This window comes from Saimiri boliviensis, chromosome 11 (genome assembly GCF_048565385.1).
Source record: "Saimiri boliviensis isolate mSaiBol1 chromosome 11, mSaiBol1.pri, whole genome shotgun sequence".
NCBI classification, from domain to species: domain Eukaryota; kingdom Metazoa; phylum Chordata; class Mammalia; order Primates; family Cebidae; genus Saimiri; species Saimiri boliviensis.
In genome coordinates this window covers 1,701,242-1,726,509 of record NC_133459.1, presented here as the reverse complement: position 1 = coordinate 1,726,509, position 25,268 = coordinate 1,701,242, and the positions used below count along the sequence as shown (strand labels likewise).

At 57.8% G+C, this 25,268-nt stretch overlaps 1 protein-coding gene and 1 long non-coding RNA gene across 10 annotated transcripts in view; one reads left to right on the top strand and one right to left on the bottom strand.

Annotated features, from left to right (window-relative positions):
* The window catches only part of TTC34 (tetratricopeptide repeat domain 34), a 28,921-nt gene extending 7,269 nt beyond the window's left edge, over positions 1-21,652 (top strand). The window contains exons 3-9 of one of the 4 annotated variants that reach the window (XM_003939637.4): positions 1,866-2,715; positions 5,095-5,320; positions 6,752-6,956; positions 8,116-8,282; positions 16,501-16,771; positions 17,549-17,763; positions 19,964-21,652. In XM_003939637.4, the coding sequence (XP_003939686.2) occupies positions 1,866-2,715; positions 5,095-5,320; positions 6,752-6,956; positions 8,116-8,282; positions 16,501-16,771; positions 17,549-17,763; positions 19,964-20,491 (2,462 nt within the window). In that variant the 3' untranslated portion in view covers positions 20,492-21,652. Of the gene's footprint in view, positions 1-1,865; positions 2,716-5,094; positions 5,321-6,751; positions 6,957-8,115; positions 8,374-16,500; positions 16,943-17,548; positions 17,764-19,963 lie in introns of those variants that run through there. The other 3 variants (XM_039474381.2, XM_074379951.1, XM_074379952.1) reach the window with 3 other exon arrangements.
* Positions 10,528-16,513, bottom strand: LOC120366060 (uncharacterized). 6 transcript variants are annotated; one of them, XR_005580841.2, is made up of 3 exons: positions 14,664-16,513; positions 14,383-14,584; positions 10,528-12,815 (listed from the first exon to the last, which is right to left on the bottom strand). It is a non-coding gene; the product is annotated as an uncharacterized LOC120366060 (long non-coding RNA). The 6 variants fall into 6 exon arrangements; XR_012512296.1 differs by lacking the exon at positions 10,528-12,815 and adding an exon at positions 12,833-14,105 and having other exon boundaries at positions 14,228-14,584; XR_012512295.1 differs by lacking the exon at positions 10,528-12,815 and adding an exon at positions 12,833-14,301.
* Positions 21,653-25,268: the final 3,616 nt, after the last annotated feature.

Here is a 25,268-nt window from a genome sequence, read left to right as displayed (position 1 = left end):
AAGGAGTCTCAGCACTTTGCGAGGCTGAGGTGGGAGGATCACTTAAGCCCAGGAGTTCAAGACCACCCTGGGTGACAAAGTAAGACTCCATCTCTATAAAAAATTCCAAAGTTAGCTGGGTATGGCGGTGCATGCCTGCAGTCCCAGCTACACAGGAGAGTGAGCCCAGGAGGTCAAGGTTACAGTGAGCCATGTTTGCACCAATGCACTCCAGCCTGAATGACAAAGCAAAACCCTGTCTCAAAAACAAAAAAACAAAAAAACAAAAATCTAGAGTTGAAAAGTGCAGTCGTTGAAATGAAAATATTAGAGACAGCAGAAGGGTCGGTTAACTTGAAGACAGAATAGAAATTACTCCATATGAAGAACAGAAGAAAAATGAACTGAGGCTGGGTGACCTGCAGACAATATCAAGAGGCCTGGTGCGTAACTGGAATCCCAGGAAGAGAGGAGCGACCACCCTTTCACGTGGGAAAGTAAATCGCTCCCCCCCGCCCCGCCCCGTCACTCCCAGGCCCCAGGTGCTCTCCCCTGGTTGCAGCTCTCTGGGACCCATGAGCTACTACTGCAAAGAGCAGCGTTCACGGGTCAGTAACTGACATGAAAGGCTCAAAGTGTCTTTTACTTTGGCCACCAGGACGAGGCAGGGTGACCTGTGGCTGCTTGCCTGGCTGGCCTCCAGGCCCGAGACACCTTCTGTGCTGGGCTCTACGCTGACCTCAACAGCAGCAGGGCGGGGACAGCAGCAGCTTTGCCTCCGCACCTGTGTGGTATTTTGCCCTCTCCAGGATCCTGTTTGAATGCAATGGATTGTTGCTGTTGTACCTATCACATGGGGTTATAAGGAAAAGCTGTTGGAAAATTCTGAAGGACTCCATGCAAAAAGCACTGGAGCAGAGGTTGGGAGATCTGGGGTGCACCCTGAGAACCTCCCTCCCCTGCAGCACTTTCAAAACCTGTAAAAATAAGGGTGGGGCCGTGACCTGAAGCCCCGCCCAGCACCGAGTGTTCCCAGACTCTCTCAATGGCCTGTGAGCCCTGCCTGGGGTCCTTTTTGGGATGTGGTGGCTCCACTTCCTTTATCAATCAGAAAGCCCCATTCGCGTTTGCTCAGACACGAACTGTAACAAGGGGGTGGGGGCGGGCGTGCAACGAGGGTCCTGGGGGAGTTGAGATGGAGATGCTGCTGCCCCTGACCTCGGTGACCCACAGGATGCACCAGGCCCCCTCCAGGCACTGGATGTGGGTGAATCCGTTTAATCCTTCCTGCGTGTGGATCATTATAACCCAGTATGGTGCAGACCAGGGAACAGACGCAGGAGATTCCATAAACGCTAGGTCCGCCCTCAGTAAGTGCCAGCGCTGGGTCCCCACTTGGCCCAAAGAAGGCAAGAAGCAAGGTGCCCAGGAGTCACCGGTCACTGCACAGGTCACAGAGTCAGGGCCTCAGCTCTGCCGGGGAAGCGGATGATTCCCAGAAAAGGAAACTCCACCCTAAAACCCATTATTTAAAAGGCAGGCAGGGGGAAAGGCGTTGTGACTAAATTTGGTTTGCCCTGGGCGGTAGGAGTGACTCCGAGCCCACCCTGAGAGCAGCGTCGCTGGCAGGCAGGGCATCGGCCCCCTCGCCGCTTGCCCAGCACGGTTCTCGCCCTGCTCCGTCACTAATGGGCCTCGGGCCTTCTGCCAACTCGTGTCCTGGCAGTGCCATGCCCAGGGCCACCAGGAGACTGGAGGGAGACGCCAGGGGCAGGAGGACTCACGGACCCCGGAGTCCAAGGCCTGGACCTGGCGGGGGCCTGCAGGTGGCACCCCCAGAGAACCGGCCCCCCCGGTGGGACCCAAGCCTCTGCTTCTCTCCGCAGGTGAGCTCCGGGCCGCCCTGCTGGTCACCCGTGCGGCCTCGGCCTTCTTCGTGGACGGCCGGGCGCAGGACGTGCTCCGGGACCTGCAGGAAGCCTTCCGCGAAAGCCCTTCCGCGGCGCGCGGGCAGCTCCAGGCCGTGTTCTCCGCCCGGGACCAGGAGCGCGTCCGAGCTCAAGCGCAGGAGGCCGCAGACGTGGGCTTCGCCCGCTTCCAGGAAGCCGTGCGGAACCATCCCGAGCTCCGCGAGGACGCGGACCGCGAGCTGCTGGCCCCGGTGATCCGCGCGCTCCGCGTCCTGCTTCGCCTGGCGCCTGCAGGGGCGCGACCCGCGCTGGGAATCCGCCTCGCCGAGTGCCTGCTGCTGGCGGGGGACGCGGCGAGCGCCCGGGCGCTGTGCGAGCGCCTGTTGCGGCCCCCGCGCCCCGAGGACCCTGCTGGGGACCGTGCAGGGGACCGCGCGCCCCTCCTGGCCCTGCGCGGCTTCTGCGCGCTGCACACCGGCGACTCGCGGAGCGCCCTGGAGGACTTCCAGGCGGTGGTGGAGCAGGGCGCGCCGCACCTGGGTGGCTGCGTGCGCGCGCTGTGCGGCCGCGGGCTGCTGCGGGTGCTGGCGGGCAGCGCGTTCCTGGGCACGCTGGACTATGTCACCGCCTGCAGGCTGCGGCCCGAGGACGCGCTGCTGGCCGCCAAGGCCTTGGTGCCCTGGAACCAGCGGGGGCTGCTGCTGGCCGTGCTGCGGGAGGAGGCGCGCGGGATGCTGCAGCGGTCGCCGCGCCTCGGGCCGTCCAGGGCGCAGGGTCGCCGCCGGAGGGAGGCCGTGGAGACCCAAGGCCCCGCTGCGCAGGAGGGGTGAGGACCCGCCCGGCGGGCGCGCTGGGGCTGCCGTTTCTTGTTGGCAGCGAGGGATGCGTTTCCTCCCGTTTTACAGAGGAATAAGCGGAGGCAGAGTGGCGGTGACCTCCTGGGCACCCGAGGCAGGGCCAGCTCCGCGCGTCTGTGTAGGGGCCGCAGTCCCGAAATGCAAAAGGAACATTCGAACCCGCCGCCCACATTTCCTTCCAGGCCTTTCGTTTCGTGCATGTAAATAGCTCAACAGCCTGCGTCTGGCGGGACACGCGGTTCCTGCGCTTTTTCTACGCAGTAGGTCAGGACATTCCCTTCCTGGCTAAATGTGCATCGGGCAGCACCACCCCGACCTGCACCGCGGCCGCGACTCCTGCCAGCAGCCTGGGGATTGCCTGTGCGTGTCTGTTTGGTTTTTTGGTTTTTGAGATGGAGCCTTGCTCTGTCTCCCAGACCGCAGCGGCGCTGTCTCAGCTCACTGCCACCTCCTCCTCCTGCGTTCAAGCCACTCTCCTGCCTCAGTGTCCCAAGTAGCTGGGATCACAGGCGCCCGCCACTACGCCCAGCTAATTTTTGTATTTCTAGGATGGGGTTTCACCATGTTGGCCAGGATGGTCTGGAACTCCTGACCCCAAGTGATCCTGCCGCCAGGGCCTCCCAAAGTGCAGGGACTACAGGCGGTGGCCCTGCGCTGGCCTTTGTTCTTGGCGGTGCTCCAACGTGGGTCGTGTCCTGTCTCCAGGAAGTCCTGGCCTGAGGATGGAGAAAGGCGCGCGGTTCCTGAGTCAGGGAGCGGCCACTGTAGGATCCTTGACTTCAGGAGCTGCCATCCCCCTCACCCCAACAATCAGGCCCCGCCCATCCCCCTCACCCCAACAATCGGTCCCCGCCCATCCCCCCACCCTGATGTCCATTTTGCAAATCCTTTTTTTTAAATTTTACTTTAGGTTCTTGGGTACACGTGCAGGTCCTGCAGGGTTGTTGCACAGGTCTATACATAACCAGGTGCTTTGCTGCCTCTACTTCCCCTTTGACTATGTCCGGCATTTCTCCCCATTATCCCTCCCCACCCTCCCCCAATTTTGCAGATTTTTTGCCAGTGCAAAGCCCAGCAGGTGACCCCCAGCTGCTCTGACTTCACCCCCTAATTGCTGGGAAGTGGCAGGAGGGGATTCAGGAAAGTTAAAAGCACTGAGACTGGGGTTCTTGGGGGGCATCATTGATGTCAGCCTCCACCCCAAGCCGTGTGTGTGCACATGCGCACACACGCACACACACCACACACACGCCACACACACCACACACACCACACACACCACAGACACATCACAGACACACAACACAGACACACCACACACGTCACACACACATCACACACACATCCCACATACCAGACACACACTAGACAACGCAAAACACACAACAGACACATCACACACCAAACACACCACACTAGACACAACACAAAACACACAACACACACAGACACACCACACACAACACACACTATATACACCACACACAACACACACACAACACACCACTCACAACACACACCACATACACACAACACACACCACAGACACGCCACACACAACACAGACAACACACACACACACCATACACACCACATACCACACACACCACAGACATACCACACGCACACACCACACACACCACAGACACACCACACACACACCCCCCACACACACACTAGACACACCACACACAACACAACACACAAAAAGATATACAACACACAAAAAATATACACAACATACATCATACACAACACACACACATACAACACACACACAACACATACACACACAATACACACGCACAGTTCCTCTGCCTCCCGGGTGTTTAATTTGCGTGGCTTTGGTTCGCTGGTGGTGAGGAGCTTTGATTATGTGCTGGCATTTATATTCGTTCTCTGGGAATTGTCAAATTTGAGGCTCTGGCCCCCCTTCCAGTGAGCGTTCATTAACATTCCCGTGTGGACACAGGAGCATGCCACGTGCAGCTGTGTGCTCTCTTGGTCTGCCTACACACACACCCCTGGGCCCCAGCAAGGCCAGATTGTTGTCTGTGTTTTTGCAGAAAAGGAAACTGAGGCAGGGTCCGCTCAGGGACAGCCCTGCCACTGCCTGTCTAACCACCTCAATCCCGCCTCCCACAGGGTGGGGGGAAGGCGAGGGAGAGGGTGAGGGCCGCGTGCTGGGAAGGGCATCTTTGGCTTCGAGGGATGGCATGCGGTGAGGGACTCCCAGAGGGAGCTGCCCAGGCCGGGTGCATGGAGATGGGATTTCTCCACGTCCCAATCACCTGGGCAGGTGGAAGGACTGTCAAAAGGGGCAGCCCCCTGAGCCGCTCTCCACACAGGGACGCCCGCGGCGTGCACCAGCTGGCCACACTGCTGATGGAGCTGGATGCAGAGGACGAGGCCTCTCGCCTCCTGGCAGCTGACGCCCTGTACCGCCTGGGCTGCCTGGAGGAGGCGCACAAGGTCCTGCTGGTGGCCCTTTCCCGGAGGCCCCAGGCGGCCCCCGTGCTGGCGCGGCTGGCCCTGCTGCAGCTGAGAAGGGGCTTCTGCTATGACGCCAACCAGGTGAGGAGGCCCGGGGGGTCACAGAGGACAGGTGGAAACAGGCCCAGCTGGGAGGAGGGCACAGGCCTTCGTGGCCCTGGCTTTGGAGCAGATGGAGGGCACTCTGCCCCAGCTCTGCACCCCAGAATACAGGCTTTGGAGCAGGTGATGTGTCCACCCCAGCTCTGCACCTGCTGCAGGCCCTCGCCTCTCTGACCTTCAGTCTCCTCATCTGGGTCCTGGTCCCACGGGATGTCCTGGAAATTGGCTGGGGCAGCTCCCTGGGGCCACTTTGTCGTCCTTGCTTCACTGTGGTTATGCAGCAGCAGGGCCAGGAACCCGCCGCAGGCCGAGCTTCTTCCAAGTCTCTCACATAGACCAGGCTTGGACGCAACCCCGCCTTGGGGTGGGTAGCAGAGGGGCCCTTCCTGCCCGCCTCCAAGACCCCCTGCTCCCAGGAAAGGCAGACCCTCACCTGCCTCGGGCTATCCCAGATTCCTGTTTGAATGGGGGTCTAAAGGTTACGTTCTGGTGAGATTCAGGCCTTGGGGCCTGGGGTGAGGACCCTGTCGCATCTTCCTCCCCCAGGACCTGGTTTGGGTCCTGATCTTGCCCTGCCCGGGTTCCAATGCCCTGAACCTGCGTCCTCTTGCTCGGCTTGGGGATCCCTTGTGCCCACCAGCGGCCAGCAGGGGGCAGCATTGGACCTCCTTCAGCCGGAGCCGCGGAGATGGGAATTTTGGGGGGTGGAGACCCCGCCTTGCCCAGAGACCCGGTCCTGCCTGGCCATCCTGGGCTTTCGCTCACGTCGTCTGAAGGACTCCCTGGTGCCTCCTGATCCTTCATGACCTGAAAGCTCCTTCCTCCGCTTCTCATTTGGACCTTGCTCCAACGTGCCCAGCGGCGCGGGATCTCCACCTCCATGGGGCGGAGGAGACCTAGACTCGGGGACCCAGAGAGCCCCAGCCCCCCAATGCCAGGCAGCAGTCGAGAGCGGCTCAGGGCTCCCCATCCCTGCCTACGCCTCTGCACCAAGCTGGGGACACACAGTCCCTGCCCACTGTGGGACCCCCACCTATGAGGAGACAGAATACCCCCAAAGGCTCAGATGGCCACCACTGCAACACACGCCCAGCCTCCTAGTGCTCAGATAGGCAGAAGCCCCCAGGCTCACAGACACAGCCGAGGCTGCTGGAGGCAGCGGGGTGGGAGTGGGGGATACCCGGGTGACGGCACGGGGTGGGCCCTGGGGCAGAGAGGATGGGCTGAGGAATCACCGGGGCCGTTGGCACTGGGTGAGCCCTGGGGCACCAAGGAGGGGGCTGGGGGCATTGGCACCAGGTGGACCCTAGGGCAGTGAGGGTGGGTGGGGGGTAGCAGGGACATCCGTACGGAGGGGTGCCCAGGGCATTGGTGCCCAGGGCATAGGCAGTGACTGTGGCACCCCTGCAGCTGGTGAAGAAGCTGGTTCAGTCTGGTGAAACTGCCTGCCTCCAGCCCACCCTGGATGTCTTCTGCCTTGAGGACCGGCAGCTGCTTCAAGGCCACTGCCATGCCAGGGCCCTGGCCATCCTGAGGGCACGGCCAGTCGGTGCTGACGGCAGGGCCCACACCAGGGAGGCCATCGCCTACCTCTCTCTGGCCATCTTTGCCGCAGGTAGGAGCTGCCCACATGCCTTTAGCGCCTAGTCCTGTGCCAGGCATGAGGGTAATGGGGAACGTCTGCCATGCTGGAAGGCGGGGACACACACACTCCCCAGGAACAGGAGCCTCAGGAACACCCACAGGGTGGACAGGGCAGGGACCACTCACTGAGGGCATCTCACCATCAAGGTGGGTGCACCGAGACCTGAGACCAGGCTCTGAGACCTGGGGCCTGAGCTGGGAACTGAGCTGTGCCCAGCACCCCCATCCCTGAAGGTAGAAGGGCCCCTTTCCTAGCTAATGAGGGGGAGGTGAGGTCTGATCCCCTCAGCCCTTCCTAGAAACAGTGACTGAGGCTCTGCCTGTACACGCCTGGCCTCCCTACCCTGGGACACCAAGCACGGGGGTGCTGCCTGCTTCCCAGAGTCAGGGCTGCTGGGCGGGGGGCACCAGGCCCCTGGAAGGAAGGGGAGGTTCCCCGGGACTCACAGGGATCTCCCGGGGTGCAGGGAGCGTGAGGGCCTGGACCTAGATCAGGCTGCTGCAGAACCTGGCTGTGCACCTGCCGAGCACCCTCGCTCTCCTCTCTCAGAGGGGGTGGCATAGTAGTCCACGTGGGGTTGGACTGGGGATTCAGTGAGCTCATTCGGGGACAGTGCCTGGCACAGAGTGCATGCCCTGCATGCGTCGGCGGGCAGGTATCCGGCCTGGAGCAGCCCAGAGTGGCCCAGCATGTTGTCCCATGTCCATTACCGGACAGACACCCAGAGGGCCGCAGTAATGACAGCCTCTATGGGGAGGGGTCTCTTATGCCCAGAATCCAGGGGGCTCCTCCCAGGCTGCCCCATATCCAAGGCCCCACCCTCCTGCTGCTGCCACTCCAGGCCCCGCCCCAGGACCCCAACCCCTGCCCTTGCCTGGCCTCAGAGGCAGCTGCAGTGCCCCCTCCTCTCGGCAGCCCCCCTGCTGTCCCCAGTCCTGACGGGACTCCTCCTGCCCTGCAGCTCATGCTCCCAAGTCCACCCCGACTATCTCGGTGTGTCTTGGACTGGAGTTCCCCAAGGTGGGCCCTGAAGCTCATGCACCCTCTGCCCTCCCCAGGTTGGACAGGAGGGACACTGGGGGAGGGGCCCAGCACAGTCTCGTCCTCACCCCATGCCCTCTTCCTGCAGGAAGTGAGGCAAGTGAGTCCCTCCTTGCCCGAGCCCGATGCTATGGGTTCCTGGGCCAGAAGAAGACGGCCATGTTCGACTTCAACGCAGTGCTGCGGGCTGAACCAGGGAACGTGCAGGCGCTGTGCGGACGGGCATTGGTGCACCTGGCCCTGGACCAGCTTCAGGTGCCACCCCGCTCCCCACCTGGGCCTGGGCAAGCAGGGGTGGGGGACCCAGGGTGCTGCCTTCCTCTACCCCAAGGAGCCAGGGAGCCAGGTAAGCTGCCCTGAACAGTGAGATGCCCATTGAAATCTGTGCTCCCATCCCTACCTGTTCTTCAGCTCATGGGAGCCTGGTCCCCACAAACCCAGTTTCTGGGAGTCCTGCCCTTTCGTCCTCCCAGCCTCCATCTGCATGGTAGGGGTCCTCCCCAGCTTAAATAACGCTCAGTGCATGCAGGGTCCCTCTGGGGGTGTTGCCCAGGAGGTGTGCCCTCGACTGCATTGGTGGGGGCTGCCTGGCCCCCTGTGTTGAGAGGGGTTTGGAGGGCATGCACAGAGGAGGTAGCTGTTGGCCTTGGTCAGCCATGTCTGCCACAGACAGGTGCAGGGGTGCAGCCCCTGGACCCTGATCTGAGCTTCATTTACCTGCTCCAAAGTTCAGCATCTATGCATTTAAGACTTTCTTCTGCAGAAACTGCTCCAGCTTAAACGCTGGGAGAGGGCAGTAGCCAGAAGACAGACCCCATTCGGCTGGGGAGGCCTGTGCGCTAGAAGGTGGTTTCTGTTCTGTTTGTTTATGAGCATTCCTTTCTTGCAACTGCGCTGAATTCCATGTTGTGTGACTCTAAGGGACTCACACTGGACCTGTGTGCTCAGGCCAGGCCTGCTGCCCTGAGCACTGTCTCTGTGGAGCCCAGAAAAGTCAGGTCCAGGTCCAGCTGAGCAGCCAAATCACTTCACCTCCCCAGGCCTCAGTTTCCTCCACTATAAAAGGAGGAGGGGGCTAAACAACCAATGAATTACAAAAGAAATCACAAAAGAAGTTAGGCAATGCTTAGAGACGAGTGAAAAGGAAAACAACACACCCCATATTATGAGACACGGGGCAAGCAGTGCTGAGGGAGAAGTGCATAGCTGTAAATGCTTCCATTAAAAAACAAGAAAGAGCTCAAGTCAGCAACCTAATTTTATAACTTAAGAAACTAGAAAAAGAACAAATGAAAGAAAGAGAGAGAGAGAGAAAAGAAAGAAAGAAGAGAGGAAAGAAGAAAGAAAGAGAGAAAGAAAAAGAGAGACAGGGAGGGAGGGAAGGAAAGAAGGAAGGGAGGGAGGGGAGGAAGGGAGGGGTAAAGGAAATTACAGCAGAGATCAACAAAACAGAGGAGAATAAATAGAAAAAATCAATGAAAACAAAAGTTGGTTCCTTGAAAAGATAAAATTTGACAAACCTTTTGCCAGGTGGACTAAGGAAGAGAAACTTTAAATCATTGAAATCAGAAATGAAAATGAAGTCATTATTACCAATTCTACAGAAATAAAAAGAATTATAAAATAGTAATAGGAACAATTGTTAAGTCAGCAAATCAGCTAACCTAGATGAATTGGACAAATCCCTAGAAACACAAAACCTACCAAGACTAAATCATGAAGAAATAGAAGATCTAAATAGACCTATAACTAGTAAAAAGATTGAGTCAGTAATCAACAATCTCCCAACAAAGGCCAGGACCTGATGGCTTCATTGGTGAATTCTACCAAACATTTAAAGAACTAACACCAATCCTCAATCCTCAAACTTTTCCAAAAAGTTAAAGAGGAAGGAACACCTCCTCATTCATTCTTTGAGACCAGCATTACCCTGATACCGTAGCCAAAGACACTGTAAGAACCTACAGACCATTATCCCATATGAATAGTGAGGCAAAAATCCTCAACAAAATACTAACAAAACAAATTCAGCAATTGTTAAAAGGATGACACACCATGACCAAGTGAGATTTATTGCTAGAATGCAAGGATGGTTCAACATACAAATGTCAATTAATGTAATATACCACATTAACAGAATGAAGGGGGAAAAAATGATCATCTCAACTGATGCAGAAAAGCATTTGATAACATTCAACACCCTTTTATGATAAGAACACTCAACGAACTAAGAATAGAAGGAAACTGCCTCAATTAAAATCCATATACGCAAAACCCACAGCAAACGTCATCCTCGTTGGTGAAAAAGAAAAGCTTCTCTAAGATCAGGAATAAGACAAGGATGATTGCTATCGCGAGTCTCCTCAACACCGTACTGGAAGTTACAGCCAGATAACTAGGCAAGAAAAAAATTACCAACCATCCAAATTTGAAAAGAAGTAAAGTTATCTCTGTTCACAGATCTTATATGTAGAAATCCCTAAACACACACACACACACACACACACACACACACACAAAAGAACTGTTAGAACTAATAAATGAATTCAGCAAAGTAACAGGATACAAAGACAACACAAAAATCAGTTGCATTTTTATACATTAATAATGAACAACCCAAAATGGGAATTAATAAAATACAGTCATCTCTTGGTATCCACATGGGATTGGTTCCAGGACAACCCTCAGATACTAAAATCCCCACATACTCAAGTCCTGCAGTCAGCCCTGTGGAACCTCCAAGCCCTAAATACAAAAAGTTGGCCCTCCGTATACACGGGTTTCACATCCCAAGAATTGATCTGCATTTATTTGGCTGTGGATTCAGAACCCACCAATACAAGAGGCTGACTGTATTTACTGAAAAAGAATCACATATTTATGGACCCACATAGTTTTAACCCATGTTGTTAAAGGGTCAACTATAATTCCATCTACAATAGCATCAAAAAGAATAAAATACTTAGAAATTAACCAATGAGGTGAAAACTACAAAATATTGCTGGAAGAAATTAAAGAAGACGTAAATAAATAGAAACATTCTGTGTTCATGGATTCGAAGACTTCATATTGGTAAGATGTCAGTATTATTCAAAGTGATCTACAGATTGAATGCAATCCCTGTCAACATTTCAATAACGTTCTTTACAGAAATGAAAAAGTTAAATTCTAAAATTCCTGTTGACTCTTAGGGGACCCCAAACAGCCAAAACAGTCCTGAAAAAGAACCAACAAGCTGGAAGACTCACACTTCGTGATTTTAAAACTTACTACAAAGCTACAGTGATCAAAACACTGTGGTACTGGCACAAAAACAGACACAGACCAATGGAACAGAATAGAGTCCAGAAATGAACCCTCCCATATATGATCAAATGATTTGACCAAAACCATTCAGTGGGGAAGGGACAGTCTTTTCCACAAATGTTGCAGGGAAAACTATGTAAAAGAATGAAATTGGACTCTTTCCTAACACCACATACAAAAATTAACTCAAAATAGATCAAAAAATCTAAAACTATAAATCTCTTAGAAGTAAACATGGTTGGGGGACGCTTCACAGCATTGGGTTTGGCGATGACTTCTGGGCCACAACACCAAATGCACACGCAGCAAAAGAAAAAATAATGTTGGATTTCATGAAAATTGAAACTTTTATGCACCAAAGGACACTATTATAACAGAGGAAAAAGACAACTGACAGAAGAAAACCACAATATCTGAAAGTCACAGATGAGGAATTAATATCCAGAATCCACAGAGAAGTCCTAAAGCTCAACAATAAAGCCAAAACCCAATTCAAAAATGAGCAAAGGAATTACGTGGACATTTCCCTAAAAAAGATGCGCACACGGACAGGAAGCACATGGAAAGATGGTGGATCTCCCCAGTCATCAGGGAGCACAGATCAGAACAACACCGAGACGCACCTCACTCCTGTCGGGATGGCTACTATAGTTTTGTTTGTTTGTTTTTTGGGTTTTGTTTTTTTTTGTTTTTTTTTTTTTTTTTTTTTTGAGGTGAAGTCTCGCTCTATCGCCCAGGCTGGAGTGCAGTGGCATGATCTTGGCTCACTGCAACCTCTGCCTCCCGGGTTCAGGCAATTCTCCTGCCTCAGCCCGGATGGCAGGTGCACACCACCACGCCCGGCTATTTTGTATTTTTAATAGAGACAGGGTTTCACCATACTGGCCAGCATGGTCTCGATCTCCTGACCTCAGGTGATCGGCCCACCTCAGCCTCCCAAAGTGCTGGATTACAGGCATGAGCCACTGCACCTGGCCATAGTTTTTTAAAAAGAAAGTAACAAGTGTTGGTGGGGATGTGAAGAAACTGGAAGCTTCTGCACTGTTGGTGGGAAGGTAAAATGGGGCAGCACTCAGAAAAGGAAACGGCCATGTCCCAGAAAGTTAAACAGAACTACCATAGGACCCAGCAGTTCCACATCTGGGTCTGCACCCAAAAGAATGGAAGCAGGGTCTTTTAGAGACGTTTGTACACCCATGTTCATAGACAGCAGCCTTGCTCACAAGAGCCTGGAGGAGGAAGGTACCCAGGGTCCACGGATGGATGGGTGGATGAGCAAAACAGGGTCCATCCATACAATGGGGAAGTATTCAGCCTTAAAAAGGAAGGAAATCCCAGTACACTCTGACATGGATGAACCTCGAGCACATTATCTCAGTGAAATAAGCGGCCACCACAGAAGGACAGACGCTGCGTGATTCCACTTCTATGAGGTCCATGGAGCCATCGAATCGCAGAGCCAGGAAGTAGGATGCTGGGTGCCTGGGGTTGGGGGAGGCGAATGGAGAGTGTTTATCGGGGAGAGAGCTTCAGTTTGGGAAGATGAGCTGGTTCTGGAAAGGGATGGTGGGGATGGCTGCACATTACGGATGTATCTAATACCGCCCAACTGCCCACATCAAAACAATCAAGACGGTCCGTTTTACGTTATGTATATTTTACCACGATAACAAGTGGGAGAAAGAGCAGGGCGGGTGCTGCCTGCCCCTCCCCTTCCTGTCCCCTGCCCAGCGCTCCCATCAACCTCGGGTGAATGCGGGTGGGGCGGAGAAGGACCTGTGGCTGAAGAGTGTGGTTCTTTTAGCCCGTAAACAGGCAGGACACGAGGAATGTCCCCTGTGAGACCGTTGGTCACCCTCTTGGGTACTAGCCTGAGCTGTCTACGCAACAGGATGCAGGGCAGGGGCAGGAGGGGTCCACTCCCAGGTCCATGACAAGAGGCTGTCACAAGAGAGACCTGCCCCCAGGCAGCCCCAGCCCGGAGGCCCTGCCCTTTCTTGCTGGAGGCTGTCAGAGACAAGGGTACTTCCCAGCCAAGAGCAGTGTTGAAATGGGCTGTGTGCCCGGACGCTTCACCGGGTAAGAGCACAGTACAGAGGCAATGGGCCTGCCAGGGCATCTGATTTTCTTATGGGCGGGAGTTCTAGGAAGCAGGGAAAAGTCATCTTAGAGGCCAGGGGACGGCGCCTCCAGAGGCCATGCTCGCTGCTGCAGGGCAGGCTGCCGGACTGGGGCACCAAGTTTCCCCCAGGCCCGCTGGCAGGCCTGACTTCTGTGCCAGCCTGGGCCCCAGGGCGGGAGACGTGCATCTGGACAGGCGTCGGTGGCTGGCCGGGACACGCCCACTTAACAGCTGGATGTGGCCACCAGGGATCCTTGGACACCTGCCCGCCGGAGTCAGCACCTCCTCTGAGGGGTACCACCGGGTCCTGCCCACTCCGCCCGCTCTGTCCAGGGCCGCAGGACCAGAGACAGGGAAAGTCAGCCAGGACGCCTGAGGGCCAGCACGTGGGAGTGACAACCGGAGCCGGAGCCCCATCACGCCTGGGAACCTCCGCCCCCAGGATGTGCGCTGACGCGGCACCACTCACGTGCCCACTGCCTCTTCCCCCTGAGGACCCACGGCACGACGTGGGGCTGTGAGCTCCAAGTCAGCGCTGGGCCTCAGCGGCAGGCCTCCCCTCTCGGCCAACAACCCTGGCCTGCCTCTGAGGCTTGCTTTCACCACAGGTAACATACAGAGGTGCTTCTTCCAGGCTGCCAAATGCTCCCCTGGTGGAAATGGACAGCGCATATTCCAGGAATTCAGATGTCACCTGGGGGCAGGGCTTGTCCACGCTGTCAGATGCTCCCTTGGGGGTGTGAGATGCTGTGCCAGGTTATCAGATGCTCACCTGGGGGTGGCGGGTGCTTTCCTAGGCTGTCTGATGCTCACCTGGGCTGCTGTGCCAGGCTCTCACATTCTCACCTGAGGGTGTGGGCACTTGTCTGTGCTCTCACACACTCACCTGGGCATGCTGGATGCTGTTGGAGGCTGTAAGATGCTCACCTGGGGTGGAGACTGTTGTTCCAGTCCGTCAGATTCTCACTTCAGTCTGGTGGTGCTGTTCTAGGCCATCAGATGCTCCCCTGGGAGTGTGGGTGCTCTTCCAGCCTGTCAGATGCTCACTTGGGAGTGTGGGGTGCTGTTCCAGCCTGTCAGATGCTCACCTGGGGATTTGGGGTGCTGTTCCAGGCTGTCAGATCCTCACCTGTGGTTAGAGAATGCTGTCAGGCTGTCACACATTCACCTGGAGGTGTGGGTGTGGTTCCAGGCTTCCTCATGCTCACCTGAAGGTTTGGAGTGCCATTACAGGCCTCCTCCTGCTCACTGAAGGTGTGGGATGCCATTCCAGGCTGTCTGGCTCATCTGATGGTGTGAAGTGCTGGTCTAGCCTGTAAGATGCTTAGCTGGGGATGAAGGCTGCCATTCCAGGCTGGCAGAGGCTCACCTGGGGGTGGGTTTGTTTCAGACTGTGAGATGCTCACCTGAAGATGGCGACTGCTCTTCCAGGCTATCACCTGAGGGGAAGTACTGTTCCAGGCAGGGAGATGCTCACCTGTGGGTGGGGGTGTTGTTCCATGCTGTCGGATGCTCACCTGCGGTTGTACTGTACAGTTTCCGGTTGTTAGAAGCTCACCTGGTGGTGGAGGGTGCTGTTTCAGGCTGACAGATGCATACCTAGGGTAGGGGAGCCATTTCAGGCTGGCAGATGCTCACATGGGGATGTGGGGTTCTGTTCCACACTATCAAATGCTTATTTTGGGGTGTGAGGTGCGATTCAATGCTGTCAGATGCTCACCTCGGGATGCAGAGTGCTGTTTTATGCTGTCAGATCCTCACCTGGAAGAGTGAGATTCTGTTCCAGGTTGTCAGATACTCACCTGGGGTTGGTGAATGCTGTTCCAGGCTGTCACATAGTCGCTTGGGGGTGGGATGCTGTTCCAGGCTGTCAGATGCTTACCTGGGTGTGTGGGGTGCCATTGCAGACTGTCTGATCTCACCTGGGAGTGTGGGGTGGTGTTCCAGGCCATCAGATGCTTGCCTGTGGGTGTGTGTTGCCATGCCAAGCTGTCAGCTGCTTACCTTAGGGTGGGTTGTTGTTCCAGGCTGTCAGATGCTCACCTGGGAGTGTGAGGTGCAGTAAAGGCTGTCAGATTTTCACCTGGGGGTGTCGGGTGCTGTGAACACCTGCCTGGGAGTATGGGTCTTGTTCCATGTTGTCAGATGTGCACCTGGGGTTGGAGAATGCTGTTCCAGGCTGTCACACACTCAGCTGAGGGTTTTGGTGTTGTTTCGGGCTGTAAGACACTCACCTGAGGGTGTCGGGTGCTGTTCCAGGCTGTAAGACACTCACCTGAGGGTGTTGGGTGCTGTTCCAGGCTATAAGACACTCATGTGGGGGTGTCGGGTGCTGTTCCAGGCTGTAGGACACTCACCTGAGGGTGTCGGGTGCTGTTCCATGCTGTAACACGCTCACCTGAGGGTGTCGGTGATGTTTCAGGCTGTCATCTGAGGGTGCTAGGTGCTGTTCCAGCCTGTAAGACACTCACCTCAGGGTGTCGGTGATGTTTCAGGCTGTAAGACACTCACCTCAGGGTGTTGGTGATGTTTCACTCACCTGAGGGTGTCGGTGATGTTTCAGGCTGTAAGACACTCACCTCAGGGTGTCGGTGATGTTTCAGGCTGTAAGACACTCACCTCAGGGTGTCGGTGATGTTTCAGGCTGTAAGACACTCACCTCAGGGTGTCGGTGATGTTTCAGGCTGTAAGACACTCACCTCAGGGTGTCGGGGATGTTTCAGGCTGTAAGACACTCACTTCAGGGTGTTGGTGATGTTTCACTCACCTGAGGGTGTCAGTGATGTTTCAGGCTGTAAGACACTCACCTCAGGGTGTCGGTGATGTTTCAGGCTGTAAGACACTCACCTCAGGGTGTCGGGGATGGCAGGAGGCTGCAGCCACAGGGAAGCGGGAAGGGGCAGGAAGCCGGGTGTTCAGACCCTCTAGGGCCCCGAGGAGAAGACCAGGGAATGAGAAAGACAAAGCCAGCCCTCCTGCTCTGCCCTCTGCCCAGTCTCTCCGCCTAGGCCGACTCTGTACCCGCCCCGCCCTCCCTCCTTGCAGGAAGCCCTGGACGACTTCACCTCTGCTCTGAAGCTTGGCCCCGAGACAGTGGTCCCAGAGCTCCGCTCTCTGAAGCCAGAAGCCCGGTCCCTCATCACACAGGGCCTCTACTCCCGCTGCCGGGCTCTTCTGAGCCAGCTGGGGGACCCTGGGGCCCCTCTCAAGGACAAGGACTCCCAAGGCCTCCTTGCTGCGGCAGAGGCGCTGATCAGAATCGATGCACCTCAACCGCACTGGCACCTCCTCCTGGCAGACGTTCTCATGGCACGGGGTACGTGGCGGCCCCACAGAGGGGAACACGGGGTCTGGACTTCCGTCCGCACTCCACTGACCTCTATATCCTTTTCTGTCACATGGGAGAAAGAGACGTGGGCCACAACTGCTTCCGAGATCCCTTCCAGCCCAGTGCCATGACCTCCGGCCCCGGCCCCTGTGAGGCCTGGTGCGTAGAGCTCTCTGCTACTTTACCCAGCGGGCTCTTTGCTTGCATGGAGGGGAATCAAGGGGTGATCTTGGTCCATAAAAGGCCTCAGATCCTTCGCCCCCTCATTCATTCGCGAACCTCCAGCCATTGTTTCCCGGGCGCCCACGGGACATGAGGCCCCGTTCCAGGAGGAACTGTCGTCCGCCCCGTGTGCCGACACGTACATCCTTCCCGCGGGTTTCTACATCCCGTGGTCATGTGGAAACCTTTCTCCACTAATTCCGAAGGGAGCTCTCTCTGCAGTCTGCATGTGCCCCCCGAGGGCTGCGGGGGCCCCAGGGCTGCTCCAGTAGGCCCAGAGTTTGCCTCTCGTTGCCCGGAAGAGAAAGCAGCCCCTTCTAGTGCCCATGGTGAGGGGCTCAGCATCATGGAGGGGGGTCAGCGGTGAGTCCGTGTGATCCGCCTGGAATCACGGTGCATCTCTGCTCCCAGCTCCTTCTTCCTGGGGCTGAGCCGTCAGCAGCTCCCCTAAGCCGGCGTAGGGCAGGGAAGGAGCAGCCAGCGAGTCTCGCCTCTCTTGCACCTCTGCCCTACACACTGACGGTGATCCTGAATCCCTGACAGGCAGCTACGAGGAGGCTGGCACCCACCTGCAGAACACCCTGAACTCTGCCCCAGCGTCAGAGGCAGCCCGGGCCCGGCTGGGCCTACTCCGGCTCAAGAAAGGAGACGTGCCAGGGGCTGCCCGGGACCTGCAGGGCCTGGCAGAGGCGGATGCCTCAGACCTCAGCTGCCTGCTGCGTCTCCTGGAGACCTCGGAGCGGCAGAGCCTTGCCCAGGTGCGCGAAAGAACCCCACACATCTCCCACCCCGACCTTCCCCAACACACAGTCCTGAGACCCCTGCGCCCACCGCTCCAGCAGCCCTTCCTCACTCTGCGGTTGGGTTGATTTTAGTTGGGTTTGGGGTGGGGTGAGAGGCACCCAGTTCTGGCCCAGGAAGACGGTCTCTGGCCACCTTAGCCCTACAATCCCACCGACTTCTCAGCCTCTTTATACGGGGTATATAAGCCACAGGCGACTCGAGTGTAAGAGAGGGAAGGGGACCCTGCCCTCAGGGCCAGACTGGGCCAGCCAGGGGCACCTTGCCTGGCAGGAAGCCCACCCCAAGCCCAGTGCAGGAGGGGAGAAGGCAGGCGGGGAGGCCAAGAGCACAGCGGGCTTTGGGGTCCCAGGGACTCAGAACCACACCCCAGTGGGGCCTGGGCAGGATTTCACTTCCTCGTGCTTCCTGACACCAGCGGCTTCCGGCACTCGGGGGCCACGTAGGAAAACAGAAGCCACACTAGGAAGAACAGAGGGATCTCACGGAGGCGTCGGGGCTGCAGCAGCCCGAGGGGCAGCGGGCTGACGCGGAGGGAGAGCAGCCGCCCCGCGCTGAGGGGCAAGGCCGAGGTCAGGCTACCCGGACCTAGAGGCGGAGGCCGGGCTGGGGGGTCTCAGAGCTCCCAGGATGGACTGGGGGGGTCCGGGGCTGCGCTGGGGTCGGGGGGGAGGAGGGCCTGGCGGGGCGGGAAGCCCGGTTGGGGCCGTGGTCCCGGAGCCCAGAAGCGGCGGCCAGACGCGGTCTCCGGGGCGGGGTCACCGAGCCCGGAGGCGGGGCAGGGCGGGGTCTCCCAGGTCGTCCGCCCGCGGCTTCGGCGGAGGCGAGACTCTGCGGGACGCGGACGGTTGCCTGGAGACAGGGGCCGAGCGGAAAGTGAGCCGGAAGTGGTTGCGCCCCGCTTCCTGCGCCCCGCCCCGCTCGGGCCCTTCCGCATGGCACTGCGCCTGCGCGGATCAGCGGCCCCCGGGGTCTGATGGCGCGCGCTCCCCCGCGGGGGCGGCCCGTGGGCCCCAATGTGCGGGGCCTGCGCGGGCCGAGGCTTCGCGACCACCCCGGGCCGTGGGCTGCGCGTCAGGGTCAGTCGCCTCGGCCGGGAGAGGGGCGGTCCCGCGGGCCGCGCAGCAGGCGAGGGACGGGGGTTCGAGCCCCTGCCCTGCTCGGTGCCGCTCATAGCTGGCAGAAGAGACCACACTGTGCCCCGCGGGAGCCCAGCAGCAAAGCCGAGACCCTGGAACCCCCTGCTCCTCTCACGGACCCCGGGCGTAGGCCTGGGCTTCGTTCGCCCCTGGCGGCCGCGCCCCCAGTGGGGAGGAGACGTCGGGCACTGCCCGGCTGCTGGAAGGGAGAAGCAGGGCCAGCGAGAAGGGCGGGGCCCGCACGGTGCCCTGTTCGGCAGGCAGTGAGGAGCCCTTGCAGGTTCTTGAGCAGAGGGGGAAGCCAGTGAGGCAGGCGGATTTCTGGTCGTGGTTGACTCTGTGAAGAAACTGGGTCTGAGATGAGACGATTAGGTCTGGGTGAGCTCAGGAAAGTGCCTGGGAGGAGTTGGGGGGACAGCCAGGCCCAGCCCGCAACGGAGGCTGCACCCTGCGTCCATCAGCCCCGGGGAGAGGGCCCAGGGCGCATGTGCTCGGAGACCGGGCAAGGGCCATGTCTGCCACTGTCCTGAGGCCTGGGGCAGCCTTCAGAAGCCGGGCAGAGTGGAGGGGCTGGGCAGCAGCCCTGTCAGCCTGTTGGAGAGGTGGCTTGGCCAAGAGGGGCGGGGGCAGGAGGCCGCTGCGGTCACCAGGCAAGAAGCTGGGCCCAGCGGCTGGGGACATGAGAGAGGGAAATCCAGGTGCCTGATCTGAGGCGCAGGGAGGGGGGCAGTGGGCAAGGATGCCAGGCCTTGGGCTGCCGCTGGGCCTCCAAGGGTCTGAACAGCACTTTGCAGTCCAGGGCAGTGGGAATTACAGGGAGGGGTCCTCTGCCATGCCCACCCCCGCCTCCCGCCCTTGCCCGGGGCCAGCCAGCCCCTCCAGCGGCAGTGGGCAGCTCCTGTGCAGCCGGGGCCCTGCCCTCCGCAGGGAACCAGCAGGGGAGCTCTGCAGAGCAGGGGCTGCCCGGCTTTTGGGGCTGACCCCGCACTCCCCGCCTCTCTCTGTGTTCCCCATGCAGGCCGCAGCCCAGGAAGCTGGCACCCTCCTGGACACAGGGCAACCCGGGCGGGCGCTGGGCTACTGCTCACTGTCTGTCCTGGCTGGTGGCGGCCATGCGTGTCATCTGCGTCTGCGGGCCACCTGCCTGGCCGAGCTGCAGGAGTTTGACCGGGCCCTCAGGGACCTGGACCGTGTGCTACAAGAGGCTGCAGGGGACAATGACCTCCCAAGGCGGGCAGAGGACTTCTGCTGTCAGGGCCGCCTGCTGCTCAGCCTGGGGGATGAGGCGGGGGCCGCAGGGTCCTTTGCCCAGGCCCTGAAGTTGGCACCCACCTCGGCCCAGAACAGCCTGTGTGAGCGGCCAGGCCGGGGCCCCACTGCACGCATGTTCCTCCTCCTCGGCCAGCGCTGCCTGGAGGAGCAGCGTCACGCGGAGGCCTGGACGGCGGCTGAGAGCGGCCTCCTGGTGGACCCCGACCACCGCGGCCTGAAGAGGCTGAAGGCCAGAATCCGGAGGGAGGCATCCTCAGGCTGTTGGCTTCAGTGACGGGGCTCGACCCTCTCCCAGCCCTGATCACGGGGCCAGCACAGCACTTGCACCCATTGTCCAGGCCCTGGAGTGCACCCAGCTCCACAAACTGGGGAGGTACCCACCCTGCCCTACCCAGAACCCCTTCCTGGCCCTCTCCCATCCCTCTTCCCAGCCCTCCCCACTGCAGGGTCTAGCCTGGCAGGGTCTCGTGGGTATTCTTTTGTGTGAGGAGATGATAGATCGTAGAAAAGGACACGAGACACAGATAATTCAGCTGGGCCGGGGTCCACTGCTACCAAGGTGCGGAGTCCAGCAGTGGCCCCAATGCCTGGACACACTGATATTCACTGTATACAAGGCAGGGGGCAGGGCCGGAGAGTGACTCATCCTACATGATTGGTAGGGGCCAAGCAAATCACATACTGATCATACGGGGGGCTGCGTGGGTACAGTACAGGGGGTCACATGGGTACTGTACAGAGGGCCCCTCTCTCTCAGGCCGTCACTGCAAGGAGGGGAGGCACACACATCAGAATCTTTCTATGCACTTATCAGAGAGATCAAAGGCTTTTAGGATTCCTCTATTCTTATTTCTAAGAATTTACAAGGGAGCATCGGTGGGAAAGTGGACGAGGATGGCGACCGTCGGAGCACAGCACCACGGAGGTGTTTATGCCCCTGGATGTCTGTGGGTCGGCCTGGCTAGTGTCAGACCCTCCTCGAGGGCCGGATGGTGCAGAGTGTTCTCTGAACTCCCCAGGGAAAGGGAAACTCCCCCTCACGGCCTGCAAAGCAGCAGGCACCTCCCCAGGCTCTGGCGTTACTGCAAGGCCTGTCTGTAACGGGCATCTTACCTGGCGCTACCGCAAGGCATTGACTCTCGCCTCCTGATCACTTCTCACAATGTCCCTTCAGTTCCGAATTACATTTCACCCGATTATTTCTGTACTATGAGGCTAAACATGTTCCTCCACTGTAATACTAACAAAGCTTAATAACCTCTGTAATGTAATGTAATAAGACTGAGCATATAATTATGTGATTGTATCTAAGTCTAATTGGTGTCTTTGCTATAAGTAATCAGTTATTTATTATGCTATAACTAAGTAATCAGTAAATCTATTTGGTATAATTGCTATATATAAGTAATCATTTGTTATACTGGGACAGATTGTGCCTTCATTCTCTTGCCATGGTTCCTGGGCAACTTTCTTCCCTCATCCCCCTTCCCGGCCCTCCCCACACTCCACTTCCCGGCCCTCCCCACACCCCACTTCCCAGCCCCCAGCCCCAACATGAGTCAGGGTTGGGCAGCCAACCTCACACCTTTTTGCCTTGGGAAGGAGGGGACAGCTTCCCACTTGCATTGAGGGGCATCCTGGAAGCGTCACAGTTCTGCCACTAGCAACCTTGCCCCTGAAGTTGGGGCGCCCGCACCTGGGGCTCAGACCTTGAAGAAGCAGGCCAGGTCTAGTCCATGGCCTGGGTCCTACAGGTTGGACAGGATTGACGTCAGACTCCTGGGGCTCTTGGGGAGGTGGTGCCAGCCCCAGCAGCCCCTCCTTGGGTGTGAAGCTGCCTTTTGCTCAGACCCCGGCCTGAGCCTTGCGCCAGCCTCCAGTAGAGCCTGGGCCCTCCCCATTGACAGAGCTCCCAAATGGGCCCAGCCAGCCTATATCCCAAGCTGACCATTCAGGGTGCTTTCATGGGGGTCCCTTGGGGGTGCCCTCCCCCCCACCTTCCCTGCTCCTCCCAGCCTCCTCACCTGGGACCTCCTGTCCTGTCTGTCCATGCAAGGCAGAGGGCAGATGCCAGCCCCGCTGAGGCTCCTCCAGGGCCTCAGGACCTCTGTTTCTCCCTCCCCAGGGGCTGCCCCCTCCGCCACTGGCTCACCCGGAGGGTCTCTCTCATCAGCCTTTGCCTGGCCTGGCTCCTTGCTGTGCTCTGTGTGTCTGTGTCCCCCCAAACTTCATGTGTTGAAGGGGATGGTATCAGAAGCGGGGCCTTTGGGAAGGTGATCGGGTAGAACCTCACGAGTGGAATTCATGTCCTTGTAAAAGAGACCCTGGAGTGCTCCTGAGCCCCTCCGCCACGTGGAGACACAGCGAGAAGCTGTCTGTGAACCAGGAGGGACCCTCACCAGAGAGCGAGCTGGCGCCTTCGTCTTGGGCTTCCAACCTCCAGAACTGAGAGAAAAAATGTCTGCTGATGAACCACCTGTCTCTGCCATTCTGCTGGGGCAGCCCAGACAGACAAAGACAAGCCGTTTCCCCGGCCCGCCACCTCCGCCCTGACACTGGCCCTGAGCACAGGGGGAGAGTCTCGGTTCCCCTTATCCCATCCTTCCTGGGGTCCAGCCCTGGCCTTGCCTGAGGGAGCTGCTCCAAGACTCAGCAGACACCCACAATCCGCAGCCCCTCGGCGTGCTCCATGCTCAGTGGGGATCCCTTCAAGTGCACGAAGCGGGGTTCCAGGACGGTGTGGATGCGCTTGTCCCTGAGGCCTGGGTGTGGCACCTGGAGGGCATTTCCCCGGCTGGGCGGTCCCTGGCTGGGCGGTCCGCGGCCCGCCTCTTCCTCAGTGCTCAGCTGGAGGTGGAGAGAAATCAGGCCTGGCCAGAGGGAAGTGTGCCCTTGCCTTGCACAATTCCTGCCTCGACGTGACACTAGGGACGCTCAGTAACCGGAGACCACCAGTAAATCCAGATTTCATTCATCCAGGTAAACTGGTAGAGTCATTTTCAGCCGCTAACGTGAGCTAGCGCATTAAATTCGGAACCTCTAGTCAGTGGACCCGCATCAGTAGCGCCAAGCCGTCCGGCTGCGTTCAGGCGCGCCCTCCTTTCCCATGTGGTTCCCGGGAATCGGCGTGTGAATTCGAGACACCTCACACACATTTGGGGTTACAATGGTTTCCTCCTGCGTCAGGCTTTGTACTTGACCCTTCCCCTCCCTGGGAGCAGGGTGAGGTTCTAGAGGCAACGGGGTGGCTCTGGCGGTTCGTGAGAACGAGTGTCATTTCTTACCACAGGGTTTTCCAGCGAAAAATAAAAAATAAATAAAGGCTACTCTCAGACTGTGGAGGACCAGCTGCTTCCCCTGGAAGGAGAGGCTCAGAGAACCAGGGGGTTCACAATTCCCAGCTTCATCTGAGCCCAAAAGGACATCCCCATTCCAAGCCTCAGCGTCCAGTTCCTTCTCACTCAGTGCCCAGGTCTCGGCGGTGAGGCGGTGAATGCTCACACGGTGAATGCACTGCTCACGCTGCAGTCACACGCTCAGAAGTAGACTGTGCATGGAGTTTACTTCTCAGTGCCCAGGTCTCGGCGGTGAGGAGGTGAATGCTCACACTAGAGTCACACGCTCAGAATTAAACTGCGTGTCCAAGTTTCGGTGCCCAGGTTTCAGTGGTGACACTGTGAGTGTGAGTCACACTGCAGTCACACACCCAGAATTAAACTGTGCGTCTGAGTCTCAGCAGCAGCAGCAGCAGCCCCGAACCTCTAAGGAACAAGGGACTCTTCTGTGGCCATGGCAGTCCTGACGCTCCGGCTGTGACTTAAGCTGGGTTGAGACCTGAACGTGTGGCTCCTTCCTATTGGTGCCGCTGGACACCCAGGGGACCCCCGCAGCCCTCGCGGTGGTGCCCTCCTCGTGGCTGCAACAGCCTCGTGCAGCAGCACCTGGGCTCCCAAGGCCCTCGATTCTGCCGATGCCTCGTGGCCAGCACGCGGGACAACTTGGTTAACCGTGAAGCTCCCACACTCTGTGGGCAAAGAGCCTCCCCATCCCTCTGGCCAGGAGCTCAGGCCTGCAGCCCAGCCCAAGCAACCAGCACGCTAAGCTAACCCCCAGACCTCACCTTTCGATAGTGACGGGAGACAGACGAATCCTGGGCAGACAGGCAGGTTCCCAGCGAAACTCCACGTCCACGCCAAACACAGGTTAAAGCCTAAAAGCCAATGTCGTAAGTAAACTTTCGATGCCACAAAAGAAACAGCACTCGAAGCCATGTCCTCTCAGCAAGGCAGTTTATTTCTATAGAAGGGCGCAGGGTGCACGGACGGGGCAACGGTGGCTGCCGCACCCTTGGACAAGTGGGGAGGGGTACTTATGCCCAACGGGGGGTCATTCCTACGGCCGTGGCATCTCCTATTGGCTAGGGTCAGACCGCACAAACTAATCTGATTGGCTATTTTGAAAAGAGGAAGTGTCCGAGCTGGAGTGGCAGGGTGGGTGTCTTGGCAGGAAGGGCGGTGATAGGCGCATCAGGCAGCAGGTAGCCGGGGGTGACCGGGTGACCGGGTGACCGGGATGATTCAGGATGGAGCGGGGTTGGTGGGGGAGGGGGAACAGAGGTGAACATTCGGTTCGGAGAAGGTTGTTGACCGGAATTACAAGGAAGTTAAACTTTTTAGAGATGTAAAGAATAAGAGAGCTGAACATACTGACACACTGATTCTTTGAAGAGAAACTTGGGGTTCACCATAACACCGAGCTACAAATCAAACCCTCAGACCAGACTGCGAGCCTGTCAGGCACTGAGCATGCTTTCCTCCGGCTGACCCCGCCCTTCCCGTTTCACATGGCCCCACCCCTTCCTAACTGGTCTTCTGCACGTCGTGCCAACCTTTGAGGGGTGCTTTTGTTTAAGACTTTTTCTGCACGACCAGAAAGCCACTCAGTAACATACTCCCCCATTCTGAGTCCGTAAAAGCCCCAGACCCAGCCACGCTGGGAGAGAAACCGGCAGTGCGGGGTCCAGCCCCGCTGGGTCTCTACGGGTGCAGAGA